The sequence below is a fragment of the Chenopodium quinoa genome, unplaced genomic scaffold (genome assembly GCF_001683475.1).
Source record: "Chenopodium quinoa cultivar QQ74 unplaced genomic scaffold, ASM168347v1, whole genome shotgun sequence".
Taxonomy (NCBI): domain Eukaryota; kingdom Viridiplantae; phylum Streptophyta; class Magnoliopsida; order Caryophyllales; family Amaranthaceae; genus Chenopodium; species Chenopodium quinoa.
In genome coordinates this window covers 1267728-1282805 of record NW_018744394.1, presented here as the reverse complement: position 1 = coordinate 1282805, position 15078 = coordinate 1267728, and the positions used below count along the sequence as shown (strand labels likewise).

Below are 15078 nucleotides of genomic sequence, written 5' to 3'. Positions count from 1 at the left end.
CGTCGAGTTAGCATATAGATTGCCCATATTACAGATTTTGTATCTTTCTATAATTATAATATTGTACATTTTTAGGAAATACAAGGTTGGAGCCTTGGAGGCCACGGGAAGATGATTTTGCAAGGTATCTCAGTGAGCTTCTGCGTAGAGCACAAAGTAATGAATGTACTCAAGGGGTCTTAACTAGACCTGGCAATCGTGACCCAGACCCGATGACCCAGACCCATGACCCGAAATTGACCCGAAACTAGTGACCCGAAACTGACCCAAAACCAAAATCAACCCGACCCGACCCATACCCGACCCGAAGTGGATCTGACCTGACCTTGACCTGAAACGGCCCAACCCGAGATGACCCGACCCGAAGTTGACCCGAGACCCGAAATGACCCGACCCGAAGTTGACCCGACCTTTAAATTGAATTAATTGACCCAAATAGCCTCGAAACCCAAAGTCACTCGAACCAAAATTATCTTATACCTGAAATGACCAGAATCTATTTAAGCTAAAGACTTGACCTTAGCAAACCGAAATAGAAATAAAACGTAATAAAATTAATTTAATTTTTTGTATTAATCTGTAATGTGTAACCCAATGTATCACCCGAAATTGACCCGAAAATTGACCCGACCCGAAAATTGACCCAACCTGAAATGACTCGAAACTAGTGACCCGAAAATTGACCTGACCCGAACTCAACCCGAAGTGTTGACCCGATACCCGACCTGAGCCGATTATCAGTCGACCCGAAATCAACCCGAAACCCGAAATGACCCGACCCGACCCGAACTTAACCCGATAACCTTTTGACCCAAACTTGACCCATACCCGACCCGAATGACCCATTTGCCAGGTCTAGTCTTAACATCCTTTTTTGTATGTAAACTTAGCGTGACATTTCCTGTAATACTGTAATCCAGAGAAGCTATTTCTAATGATATACAAACACTTTGTAATTGTGTTAAACTTGTCTTTTAACCAATGCCATGCATACAACATGCTTGTTAGTTGTTATAGTCAATTTTCAAGTACGGCCCGACGCACGACTTGACTCTACGACATTGAGGGACGACGAAAGGGCTGGTAACCGATCCAGCGCGAGACGCGGAATTAACCAAAGCCCACAATGGTGTAACAACTATTTCCCAGCAACAAGATTAACTTAAGATATTTGAAATGTATCCAAAGAATATCCTTCACGAGAAGATAAACTCGAGACTTAGTCTCCCAACGGCTACCTGAACGCGGGGAAATTAGGCTGTTGACTAACCTTCTCACGGTCAAACAAAATTTATTATAATCCTAAACTAATCCCTAAAAAAGTCTAGTGGTAAGTTCCGAGTCGAACCACAAGGAACGGAAATGTTAGATTGTTCTCGATCTAATGCTTAAGCTACGTTGCAGTTGGTTTATGGATAGTGGACACTACAACTACACTAAAACACATATAAAGAACAAAATATTATTAAGTCTACTAGAGGCAAAGGTCCACTTTGAACAATTAACAAGTTAATGAGAATTCAATTGATAAACAATCATGCAAAGAAAGAATTAAAATGAGAATTAATTACACTCAAGAGAAATCTCTCAAATTCCTAGCCTAGATCCCTCATTGACTAGGTGCATAGAAGAAATTTACCCAAAATGCAATCAAATATATCAATTTTAATTCACAATCCCTTATCAAACTAGAACTAATATGCAATTAAGTTTGCTATCATGTGAGATCAATCCAATCTAAAACAAACAACATGCCATCATCAATTCAATCAATTTAATCACACAATTATCATCAAATTTATCTTAAATAACTCAATGAACCATTACAAAGCTTCACTCAACACCTAGTAGAAGGAAATGTATTCAAACATGATAAACAAAGCAATTAAAGAAAGCATAAAGAGAAAAGAGAGTAAGAATGCTAATTGATATACGATGGAGATCTTCAAATCATTAAATTCCTCCTTTGATTATCCAAAATCCATGAAAATCATTGTGTTTTTCACTTTCTCTCTCTAAAATTGAGAGTTTCTCTCTCTAAAAACCTAAAACTAATATAAAACTACTGAAGAAATGAATTCTTCTCTCTAAAATGAGCAAACAATCTATTTATACTCCTTACTAAATTGCCAAGGAAGCTCCGCAAAAAGTCGAGCAGCACGTATAGGAGCGGGCGCTCCAAAGGTTGTGCACGGGCGCTCCTAGTTGCAGCAAAAAGAGGCAAAATAGTTCCAGAAAGTTTGGAGTGGGCGCTCCTCTTAGACCGCACGCCCGCTCCTACGCGCTAGACAACACTGCTCAGCTTCAAACAAACATAACTCCCTTGTTTTACATCAAAATTAAGCATATGACCTGTCGTTGGAAAGATCTCGAGATAAGCTTTCATCTAAAATTAGAATCACTCCAAAATGTTTTGTAGATTAAAAGATATAGGCATTTGAAGGTCAACCTTTGCAAATCTAGTGCACATTTCTTCATCACTTGTTCTTTTATGTATTATATTTCTTCAATCTTGAACAATGAACTTATCCAAGTGTTCTTAAACATAAGAAAAAAAATTAATAAAGTTTAATAAAATGCAATAAGTATCCAAAATATGGAAGAAAAGCCAAAACTGAGCAATAACGATATATCACATGCAAACATGACAAATGTAATAAAACATTATTAAATCCAAGTAAAAAGACATCAAAACTATGAAAAACTAACTAGAAACTCCTAAAACATAGTGACATATTTAAAACTTATCACTACCTTATTTTTTAGGAGAGTCATTCAATGCCTCTATACAACACTTTAGCTAGGTTAGAGTATTGGAATTTAGCATTACAAATAGTCTAACACTTGTAATCAACAAATCATTCATCTCTACGTTCTGTACTCTTCTCATACTCATTGTATTATCAAGATATTCATAGTGAAACGGTGGTCTTGCACCCACCCGCAGTTTTTCCGTATTTGGGGTTTCTGCATCATCACAACACTTTGTCTCTCATTGTTTTATTATTAATTTATTTAGTTTATATAGTTTAATCTCTAGCCGTCAAACGTCTCAGCCTAAGGTCGCCCTTAGGCGAAATTTGACATGAACAATTTGGCGCCCACCGTGGGGCCAACGACTAGATAATCCCTCAAAAACTCCAAAAAACAACCTTCTTTCTTAACTGGTCATTCATCTATCATGAGTTCATCCGGAGGAAACATGACGATCGACTAGCTCATAAAAGAAATCCGCAAGACTCGGGAGGAGCTCACGCAACAAAAATTGGAGAACGCTAGACTCGCAGAGGAAATCCGGAAAACCGGTGACACTCTTAGGAAAGAGTTGGACTTCGGCCGCAGCATCATGCCTCGTCGCCGCCACAACACCAATGATATTCCTCCATGATGGAATTGGACTCCGAAGATGAATCAGATAGGGATGATGGAGAGGACGATGCAGATGCACCGATCAGGAGGAAGATGACAATGTAGATCCAACGACCTAGAGGCTAGCGAGATTAAGGCCTAGAACGCAAAACTGCCCCATCATGAAAAGGTTGCTCAACGCGCCAATTGAGACCGTGACAGAAGAACCTGATGGTTTTGCCGCGTCGCCCTCCGTGGAATAAATAGCAATTGCAGACATCCCTAGAAGGCTCAATATCCCTCCTCCAGCATCACTCTATAATGGAAGCACTTGCCCGTTGGAGCATGTCAATCACTACAAACAAAGGATGTGGCAATATTTCATCCCCTGCAATCTACTCGAACTAGTCCTCTGCAAATCTTTTAGGGCCACCCTTACAAGGTTTCCCCTTGAATGGATGTGTGATGTAAAGCGTAATTTTATTGCCAATTTTCAAACTTTGTGTAACAGGTTTTATAGCATTTAACAACAGCTGCAAGGTTGAAAAGAAAACGAGCGACCTTTTATCGCATCATTCAGGCAAGCGGAGAGTCCATCAAATCGTACTTCCATAGATTCAACAAAGATATGATCGGCATCAAAGGATATGACGTCCAAACAACCACTAAAGCCCTCAAGAGAGGATAGTTAGATGAGTCGGCGCTTTATAAGGAGTTGAAAAAGTACCCTACACGACCTTCAAAGAAGTCAGGACGAGCGCCCTTGCGACTGGAGGACGACCTCGTTATCAAGAAAGGCATCATGCCCTCGCCCTCTCCTAGCAATAACAGAGTCGACAGACGATCTAACCACAAGAAAACCTGGCATTGTAGACCTTATGACAGACCAAGGCAGGTAAACATTGTGACAGGCTAAAGTCCTAATCACCCAATCAAAAAATAATTCCTAAATCCTCTAACTAATGCAGGTAGGGAAGTAGGGTCAAATCCACAGGGAAACTGGTCTTTGTATTCATAATTAATTCAAGCAATCTAAATTATAAAGTAACCAATATATTATAATCGAAGGATAACTAAACTATAGGATTAAAAGTAGGGAAAACTAAGAATAGAGAAAATCAATGAATAAAAGTGTTGGGGTTTGGTAAGTCCAACTTACCGCGGAAACAACCCCGACCCAAAGAACCACTCCCAATTGATAAAACCATAAAGCATAACAAATAAACATAAAAGGATAAAATCGGAATTTACCTTTGACGCGTGCTTCGCCCTCAAAGTCGGGCTTTTACTTGAAATCTTTAGCTCCGAAAATACCGAGCCTCCAACAGTATCTACCCACAAAGGACGAACACCAACTTTTTAGGTCCGCTACCTTGGAGTTAGCAAGGTCCGACCTAAACCCAAGTGTTAATGGAGTTTAAGAGTTTTTGCCAAAATGGAATGCTCTTTCGAACTCCCACTCAAGCACTTTTCTCTAAAACCCAACATGGGTATTTATAGAGAAAAGTGGGAGTGAGAATTTCAATCCCATCAATGTGGGATCATGAAATTCCACAATTTAATTTAAAGCTAAAATAAATTAAATAGGCAAGCAAGTAATAAATAAACAAGTGTCTTTGTTGTATGTAAAGAGAAGTGAGGACCACTTGGAGAGGAGGGGACCATACTTGCTCCCCACTCCTTCCTCTCCTTTTGCCACTTGTCCTCACACAAACACACTCCCTTCACATGCTTCCCCAATGATTGGCCCTAGCACCCGACCCAGCCTTGCCCCGCACACGCGGGCTGCTAGCTGCTGCCTTCTCGGCCCAGCACGCCTATGCACATATGTGCGGGCTGCTGCTGCCGATAGGTGACAGGGTAAAGTCGTATCCCCTAATAAAAAATATTTACCTAAATCACTAGCTAAGGCAGATAGGGAAGTAGGGTCGATCTCCACAGGGAAACAAGTCTTTTTACTTCTAATTAATTATTATAATCTAAATTATTTAAGTAACCAATATTTATAATTAAGTAGGAACTAAACTACAAAGAATAAGAGTAGGGAGAAAACGATATATAAAGGGATCTAGGGCGTAGGTTCACCAATAAATAATACTCCAGGGTAAAACATAGTAATCAATCATTGACATTGCATAAATAACATGATTAACAGGCTCTCGCAATTTATTAATCAACATAGATCTAACAGGCTCTCGCAATTTACTAGATCTAAGTCCTTATTGAAAATAGCCTTTAATATCAAATTAACATCTGCTCGATTCATCAATTTAATATTGCTATACTTTTACAAGCCGCAACTGTAAAACATTAAAACAATCCAATAAGAAATTAACATGCAATACCAACAATCAATAATAGTCAATCATCAATGCATCAATTAACCAGATTGTAAAGGGCTCTCGCTACTTATTACAATCACACAATTAATTTATCGGTATTAAATCTCATCTCTCGAATCTTGACTTAACCATTTATAAATTAACTTGCCTATTGAAACTAGACCTAAACATTAATTCTCATCTCTCGATTCTTGAATCAATATTGTCAAACTCATGCATAAAAGATAGGCCTAATCTAGTCACAGAGCATTAAATCAATCAATAGGAAATTAATCTAGCATTGATAATCAACAACAATAATTTACCCCTTCATATTATTTATTAGATCCCCATAAACCCTAGAAATTAAACTACTCACACATATTAAAAACTAAACTAATCAAAGTAATAAAATAAATCATGATGAAAGGAATAAAAATAAATAAGATTAAAGGAAGAGAAATCGTTACCAAAATAAATCTGGAATTAAAAGAAAGAATTAATAACAAAGGTTTAGAGAGAGTTTAAGAGAGAGAAAACTAAGTAGAGAGATAAAGTCTAAGAGAAGAGGTTAAGAGAGGAAGAAGTCGTCCATTCACAATTCCGTACAAAAACGTATTTAAAACCAAACTAAAACTACTCCTAATTAGAAACTGATTTCTCGACAAAAGTGCTTCCCCAGAAACACGCGCCCGATCGGGCTAGAGGTCGTCCGATTAGGCGCGCCTTTTTCTCGCACAGGTCTTCACACAGCACCGCCCGATCGTGCTAAGCTTCGCACGATCGGGAGCGCCTTGGGCCACGCACCAGCACGCTGCGCATCTTGCCCGATCGAGTTAAGCTTTCCCGATCGGGCCCTTGTGGCTCCTCGAGGCTTTGGACTTCCGATTGGGCTCGACTCCTCGGCCCAATCCGGATCTCCTCTTCGGGTCTTGAATACTCGGTCCAAACCTCGGTATTCCAAATACCGAGCCCTTAATCACCGGCTCGATGGCTCTAGCCGGCCTTGGGCTTCAACGACGGTCGTGTTCCTCCAATGCTCGTAGTTGCTTCATAAAAATCCCGGGAAAATGCTCCAAAGGTGCAATTCCCTGCAAAACTCAACCAAAACTACGAAAACACTAGAAAACACATATTAGTAATAAAAGTGGCCCTAAAGAGCCAAAAACACTACTAATTATGACCACGGGACGGGGGTAAAACACTATATAAAATAGACACATCAATAGGCGCTGCTAGCAAGCCACGCACATGTGCGGGGTGCTAGCAGTAGCGCGCGCCAGCAAGCCACGCAATGCTTGCGGGCTGCTGGCCGTAGCTTGCTAGCAAGCCTCGCACATGGTGCGGGCTGCTAGCTTGCCTAATCCCCTAGCTCTCGGGATTCCGTTGCTGGGGTATTTTTGACATTGTTGATTTATTACTAAATTTACCGTCTCGTCTTTTACTATTTTTGACTCGACTATAAATGATCGGTTTCGACGCTCTGAGCTCGAATTTCCGACGTCTAAATATTTACACTCGGGCGACAAATTAATTTCTTTCGAATTAATTCGTCGAGTCGGTTCGTATATTTACTTGGGTGTGACCCGAAGGGTTCAGTCAAGATTAAGCTGTAATATTAATTATACATTAATATTACTGATCGGAAGCGACCTCCACCCAGACATTCCGATCACTTAACCTTACTGGATATATTAGCTTTCTAATAATTCTAAACCCGCTATCAGAATAATACACTTGTTCGAAGGACACCATTCCTTTCAATCTCCCACTTGTCCTTCCGGACAAGTGAGCTTTTAGTGTATAGCCCCTTTCCTATGTCTCTTCATGAACTATAAGGTAAGATTATTTATTCATCCTTATTACGTCCAGAAGTGTTTCTCGATTCCGAGTCCGACTGTCAATAAACAGATGATTTCTAAAATCCATCCGAGCACGACCATGCATTTTTACAGTCTCGCTCTACGAGAGGCCTTGTATACAACAAAGACATCTTCCCTATTTTAGTAGGGGGACATTCCCAGTCTTGTAATGTAGTTCCTCTTACTGAGAGGACCTAGCCGCCCGAGTGTTGCCGTTATAATCCCCTATTACGGCAGACGTTTGACAACATCAAAGCGAACTAGTACTCAAACAAGAGAACTCATAATACTCATGGTCAAGGAAATAGGTTCCGATGGCCATAATGAGAAGTATACTTATGACGATTTTTAATCTCTTAAAGTATTCTCATAGGTCGATCCAGCATGGTTCTAAACCAATACCTGTGCAAATGATTTATGACAATCATGTCCTCGTAGCACAAGAAACTGTGCTACAAATTAGACTACACACTAATCTCAATTGGTCATTAATTGTCCATCGTTTAAATGACCTCGATTATGGATAATTTTCGATTATAATATTCAATGTTCACTTAATCGGTGTTTCCTTACCAAGACTGGTCTTGATACCCTATTTTGAATATTCTAAGAATCGAATGGACTCATTATTTAATCCTAAACCACAATTAAATAGCAAACGAAGTAATAAAATATTGCATGAAATTTATATTACTCTAAAACTTGAATGAATTTTCTTAGTGTCTTACATTTAATGTTCAAAATTTAACTAAAACACTTAACAAGGAAATCAAAGCCAGTCTCCTATATGCCTGATTCCCATTGCCTCAATTTGCTTGTTGTGCTTCACTTGAGGCAAAGGTTTAGTAAGTGGATCGACTACATTGTCATCCGTTCCAACTCTGCAAATTCTGATTTCACCTTCTGATTTCCATTCTCGAATCATGTGAAACCGTGTTTGACATGTTTGACTTTCTGATGTTCCCTTGGCTCTCTAGCCTAAGCAATAGCTCTATTGTTGTCACAATAGAGGGCTATTGGACCCTTTATGGAGGGTAAAACATCAAGTTCACCAATGAACTTACGAATCCAAACAGCATCCTTAGCCGCTTCAGCAGCTGCTAAGTACTCGGCTTCAGTTGTAGAATCTGCAGTTGTACTCTGCTTGGCACTCTTCCAACTGAACGCTCCTCCATTTAGACAGAACACATATCCAGATTGCGATTTGAAATCGTCTCTGTCTTTCTGGAAGCTCGCGTCGGTATAACCTTCAACAACTAATTCCTCTGAACCACCATACACCAGGAATTTATCCTTGTTCCTTTTCAAGTACTTTAGGATATTCTTGGCTGCAGTCCAATGGGCCTCTCCTGGATCTGATTGGTAACGGCTCGTATCACTCAAGGCATACGATACATCTGGCCTAGTACATATCATGACATACATGATCGATCCAATAAGCGAAGCATATGGAATCAGATTCATTCTTTCTCGCTCATCAGGTGTCTGTGGACACTGCTTCTTGCTCAGGGTTATGCCATGTGACATTGGCAGGTGACCTCTCTTGGCCTCCTCCATGATAAATCGAGCAAGTACCTTATCAATTTAAGTACTTTGACTCAATCAATTCATCCTTTTTGATCTATCCCTATAGATCTTGATTTCTAGTATGTACTGAGCCTCTCCTAAGTCTTTCATTGAGAAGCATTTTCCAAGCCAGGCCTTTACAGACTCTAACAACGAAATGCTGTTTCCAATGAGCAATATGTCATCGACATATAAGACTAAGAAGGCAATGTCACTCCCACTAACCTTCTTGTAAACACAAGATTCATCTGGATTCTTGATAAAACCAAAATTACCGATGGCTTCATCGAATCGCAGATTCCAACTTCTGCTAGCTTGCTTTAGTCCATAAATGGACTTTTTAAGCTTACAAACCTTCCCAACATTGTTTTGGTCGACAAAACCTTCAGGCTGTGTCATGTACACAGTTTCTTCCAAAATACCATTTAAGAAAGCGGTTTTGACATCCATGTGCCATATTTCATAATTATAATTTGCAGCAATCTAGAGGAGGATCCGAACGGATTTAAGCATTGCGACTGGTGAAAAGGTTTCATCGTAATCAATACCATGAACTTGTCTATAACCTTTTGCCACCAATCTAGCTTTGTAAATGAATACATTTCCATCTTTGTCGCTTTTCATCTTGAAAATCCACTTACATCCGATAGGTGTATAACCTTCGGTTAAGTCAACCAAGTCCCAGACTTGATTTTCAAACATGGAATCTGTTTCAGATCTCATGGCCTCATGCCATTTAGCAGAGTCGGTGCTTGCCATCTCTTGCTTGTAGGTTGCCGGTTCATCTCCATCCATAATCAGGATGTCCTCTGAGATCTTAGTTAATACTAAACAAAGATATCTATCATGTTGAGATATCGGCCTCTGAGACCTACGTAGGGTAATGGATTGAGCATTTGCATTGTCGGTTTGACTTTGCACATTTTGATCATTTTGACCTGTGTCAATAGATGTTGTTTGAGCACTTTGACTGTCATTTTGATTTTGTTGTTCATCCTCACAAACTTCGTCGAGTTCGATTTCCTCCTACTTGTCATTTTGGAAAGGTGTTCCTTCTCCAAAAAGACACAATCGCGAGCAACAAACACTTTATTCTCCTAGTTGTTGTAGAAGTAATACCCTTTGGTTTCTTTTGGGTAGCCCACAAAGTAAACCTTGTCAGATTTGGGATGAAGTTTGTCAGAAATCGATTTCTTGACATATGCTTCGCATCCCCATATCTGTAGAAAAGACAACCTAGGAGGTTTCTTTGTTAATAATTCATATGGAGTCTTTTCTATATCTTTTGATGGTGCACGGTTCAGTGTTAGCGCTGCAGTTAGAAGTGCGTGTCCCTAGAAAGAGATAGGAAGATCACTAAGACCCATTGTTGATCGTACCATGTCTAACAAGGTCCGATTTCTCCTTTCGGATACTCCGTTCCATTGTGGAGTTCCTAGAGGTGTCAATTTTAAAAGTATACCCTTTTCTTTCAGATGATCATCGAATTCTTTGCTCAAGTATTCACCACCCCGATCCGATCGAAGGGCTTTGATTTTCTTGCCAAGATGATTTTCAACTTCACTCTGAAATTCTTTGAAATTTTCAAACGATCCAGATTAATGCGACATTAGGTAGACATAACCATATCTACTATAGTCATTTGTGAAGGTGATAAAATATCGGTGTCCATTTCTTGTGGTTGAGCTCATTGGTCCACACACATCAGTGTGTATTAGACCTAATAAGTCTCTTGCCCTTTCTCCTAGCTTGGAGAATGGCTGCTTAATCATCTTGCCTAATAAACATCCCTCGTAGTTTTCAAACGATTCTAAATCGAAAGAGTCAAGAACACCTTCTTGTAGAAGTCTCTTGATGCGTTTGATGTTAATGTGGCCAAGACAACAATGCCACAAGTAAGTTTGGTTTGACTCCATGGTCTTAGCTCTTTTGTTCACATTATAAACTTGTTTGTCCAGATCAAGCACATAAATACCATTTTCAGAATGTATAATACCATATAAAACATTATCGAGATAAAACGAACATTCATTGTCTTTTACTCGAAATTCAAAACCCTTGGCGTCCAACGCTAAAATTGAAATGATGTTTTTGGTAATGTTAGGAACATAATAGACATTATCTAGTTCCAAAACAAGCCCGGTGGGCAAAGACAAACTGAGAGTTCCTACAGATACGACACTAATTCTGGCTCAATTGCCGACCCGGAGTTCAACCTCTCCCTTCTCTAGCCTTCTAGCGTTCCTTAGTCCATAAGAATTGGAACAAAGGTGTGAGCCACATCCGGTATCTAATACCCATGATGCTAAGCTAGTGAAGTTAAAGTCTATAACGAATATACCTGATTGAGAAGCAACGGTTCCGTTCTTCTTATCTTCCTTGAACTTGAGGCAATCTCTCTTCCAATGTCCCTTCTTCTTACAGTAGAAGCATTTGAAATCAGATTTAGAAGATGCTACCTTCTTCTCTTTGTTATCCTTGGTAGCTTTAGGCTTAGGCGGAAAGGTTTTCCTCTTGCCTTTCCCCTTAAAGCCTTTCTTCTTTTTGCCTGAGAATTTGAAGGGCTTGCCCTTTTAATCATGAGAATATCATGCTTCCCCTCATCCTTGAGCGTTTGCTCTGCTTGCTTCAACATACCATGAATATCGGTGAGGGTTTTCTCCATGCTGTGCATGTTATAGTTCATCTTGAACTGATCATAGCCTTTGTGCAGCGAGTGGAGAATGATGTCAATACCCCACATTAATCCTTCCCATGTTCTCAAACAACCCTATCATTTTGAGTACATGTGGGCTGACTGGCTCTCCTTTCTTGAGCTTGCTCTCATGGATCTGCCTGTGGGTTTCAAACCTTTCAGTTCGGGCCTTCTCTTAAAACATATTCTACAATTTAGAAATGATCTCAATAGCTGTCTCCTTCTCAAAGATAGTCTTTTGAAGCTCTGGAGACATAGTGGCCAACATGATGCATTTGACATCTCGATTAGCACTTTACCATCAATTTAGGGCAGCCTGAGTCACCTCCTCATTGGGAGCCTCGGGCATTTCCTCATCAAGGACATATTCCTTTTGCTCTTGCATGAGAACAATTAGCAAGTTCCTTTGCCAATCAAGAAAATTTGGCCCACTCAACTTCTCTTTGTTGAGAATTGAGCGTAACGAGAATTAGTTGTTTGAGTTATTTGAAGACATGATTCTACAATTGAAGGAATTTAAAATGAAAAACCATTCATGAAATTTAAATAAGATTGAATTCTTGCATTTTTAATCAAACTTATCAAACGTCTTATTCACACATTTAAACAAATTAAACACATTTAGGGCTTGAATTTTCTTGACTTTTCTCTCTTCTCTCTCTTCTCCAATGGCGATTTTCTGAGCTGGTTCCTTTGCTTAGCTGGATCATCAATGGAAAAGAAGAAGAAGCAATTCACTCCATGCCCTAATAATGCATTAAAAACACAAAAACAATCTATGCAAGTGTCGAATGATAGATCATTAGGTGTTGTGACTTCATTTGGTCCTATCCCAGAATGTGGTGATGAAGATCTAGTTACACCGCCGCCTCATTTGGTTCACAAATCTGCTGGGATGATATCAAAGGAAGATTTCCGATTGCTTGAGATCCATCATCAATCGGTAATGGCGAGTCAACAGAAGAAATCGACTGAATCAGTCACTAGGGTCTCCCTGGTTATTGTTCCATTGAATCCTGTTGCTGATTCAAGCCCGATTACTGTTCCGGTGGATCCTGCTCGTTCTATGAGCTCAATTATGACTGAGAATCAAGGTAATCAAGTAATGGCTAGTCAACAGAAGAAATCGACTGAATCAGTTACTAGGGTCTCCCTGGTTACTGTTCCATTGAATCCTGTTGCTGATTCAAGCCCGATTACGGTTCTGGTGAATTCTTCTCATTCTACGAGCTCGATTCCGACTGAGAATCAAGGTAATCAACCATCTGAAGTTCCTGAAGCCATGCGTGCAGGAGTTGAAGGGAAATGGGATGGGAAGCTTACTGCTAAAGGAGCTCCCCTGTCTTTTGTTGCTCCAAAGGTTTAAGAGGGTAAAAGAATTGCTCAATTGCAGGAATTTGAACTGAATGCAGGTAACTTGAGATGGAAAAATGCTATTGTGTTCTATGTTGTTGGGTATTACCCTACTATTGCTTCTGTTCATAGATATTTTGCTGAGAACTGGAGTAGTATAGGGAGACCTGAAATATATTGGCATGATGATGGTTACTTTGTTATTAATCTGAAGTCTGAGGATGATTAAAATATGATTTTATGCTCTGGACGTCATATGTTTTATGGTAAGCCAGCTATAGTTAAAGCTTGGAGTTCCAAGTTTGATTTTCAGGCTGAAGTTTTGAGGACTGTTCCCCTATGGGTTAAGTTCCCCAATCTTCCCTTAAACTATTGGGGAGTGGACACTCTTAGTAGAATAGGTAGTCTGTTGGGAGTGTCTAACTGTGCAGATGAATGTACTACTAGACTGATGAGGGTTTCTTTTGCTAGGGTTTTAATTGAGGTTGATATAACCAAAGAATTGCCTAGTTCTGTTCTACTTGAAAGCCCTAATGGTGAGATAATTGAATTAAAGGCTATTTTTGAGTGGAAGCCGCCTTTCTGTAAGAAGTGTAATAAGGCAGGACATGATTGTGCTGCTGTTAAAAGTGGCAAGCAAACTCACACTCAGAAATAAAAACCAGCAAATAAGCCTCTAGCTCAAGAAAAGGTGTGGGTGCCTAAGTAGAAGTAGACTGTTCCTGCTGCAGGCCCACCTGACTCTGAGCAGGTTCAAGCTACTCCAGCTGCTGCTCTTGGAAATGTTAATCATGATGATGGCTGGAGAGTAGTAGGAAGGAAGAACAAAAGCATCCACAATGTAAGAAATTCACAGCCAATTGCACAATCTAGTGCTTTTTTGGCTCTCAATGTTGAAGATGGTGGGTTTTTTCATCAACACTGGCGGGGGTAAGTCAATACCCCCTCCTGTTCTATGATCATCTGCTCCTGGAATGTCAGGGGTTTGAATGACCCTGGCAGGGTAGTTAATGTTAAAAGGCTACTTAGAAATCATTCAATTGAGGTCATTGGCTTGCTTGAGACTAAGGTAAAGCAGGGAAAATTCAAGACTCTCCAGAAGAAGTTTAGGTTATCTTGGTCTTGGGTTGATAACTATTCCTACTCTCAGAAAGGTAGAATTTGGGTTAGGTGGAATTCAGATGTTATTAATCTTGATGTTCTAACAGTTCATGAACAGTTTATTCACTGTGCAGTTAGTCATAGAGATTCTACAGCTCCAATACTTTGCACTTTTGTGTATGGTCTCCACTCTATTCATGATAGGAAAGCTCTATGGACTGGGATTCAGACTCTTGGTTTGCAGCAGGATCCTTGGATTTGTGTTGGGGACTTCAATTCTGTTCTGTGTTCTGCTGATAGAATCAATGGCAATCCTGTTTCAGATTATGAGGTGAGAGATTTTCAAGGTTTTGTAGATATTATGGAGTTTTGTGAGGTTAAAAGCAAAGGTCCTTTTTATTCTTGGTCTGACAAGGCTCATGAGGGGCCTAAGAACTGTACTAGAATTGATAGGGGTTTGGTCAACCAGAGCTGGTTGGATATTTATGGGCATGTTGAGGCCTTTTTTCTTAATCCTGCTCTTTCTGACCATAGCCCTGTCTTGATTGAGCTTTGTTCTGCTCCCTCTTCCCAAGGAAGGCCTTTCAGATTCTTGAACTGTATAGCAAAGCATGATCAGTTTTAGAATACTGTTAGGGATGCTTGGGTAATGCTGTGACTGGTAATGCAATGCTGAGAGTGTGGAATAAACTTAAAAATGTTAAAAGCAAAATTAAGGATCTGCATTTGAAGCATTTTGCTAAAACAGCTGAAAGGCTTGAAGCTGCTCTTGTTGATTTGGATAGTATTCAGAGTGATATTGCTGTAAATACTGATAATCTTGAGCTTCAAC

General features: G+C 39.8%; 1 protein-coding gene across 1 annotated transcript; it reads left to right on the top strand.

The window, feature by feature from the left end:
* The first annotated feature begins 13377 nt into the window (after positions 1-13377).
* On the top strand, positions 13378-14871 carry LOC110696864. The gene is made up of 3 exons (XM_021874198.1): positions 13378-13777; positions 13877-14075; positions 14127-14871. The coding sequence occupies exons 1-3, from the start codon at positions 13378-13380 to the stop codon at positions 14869-14871; spliced, it is 1344 nt and encodes a 447-aa protein (XP_021729890.1).
* The last annotated feature ends 207 nt before the right edge of the window (positions 14872-15078 follow it).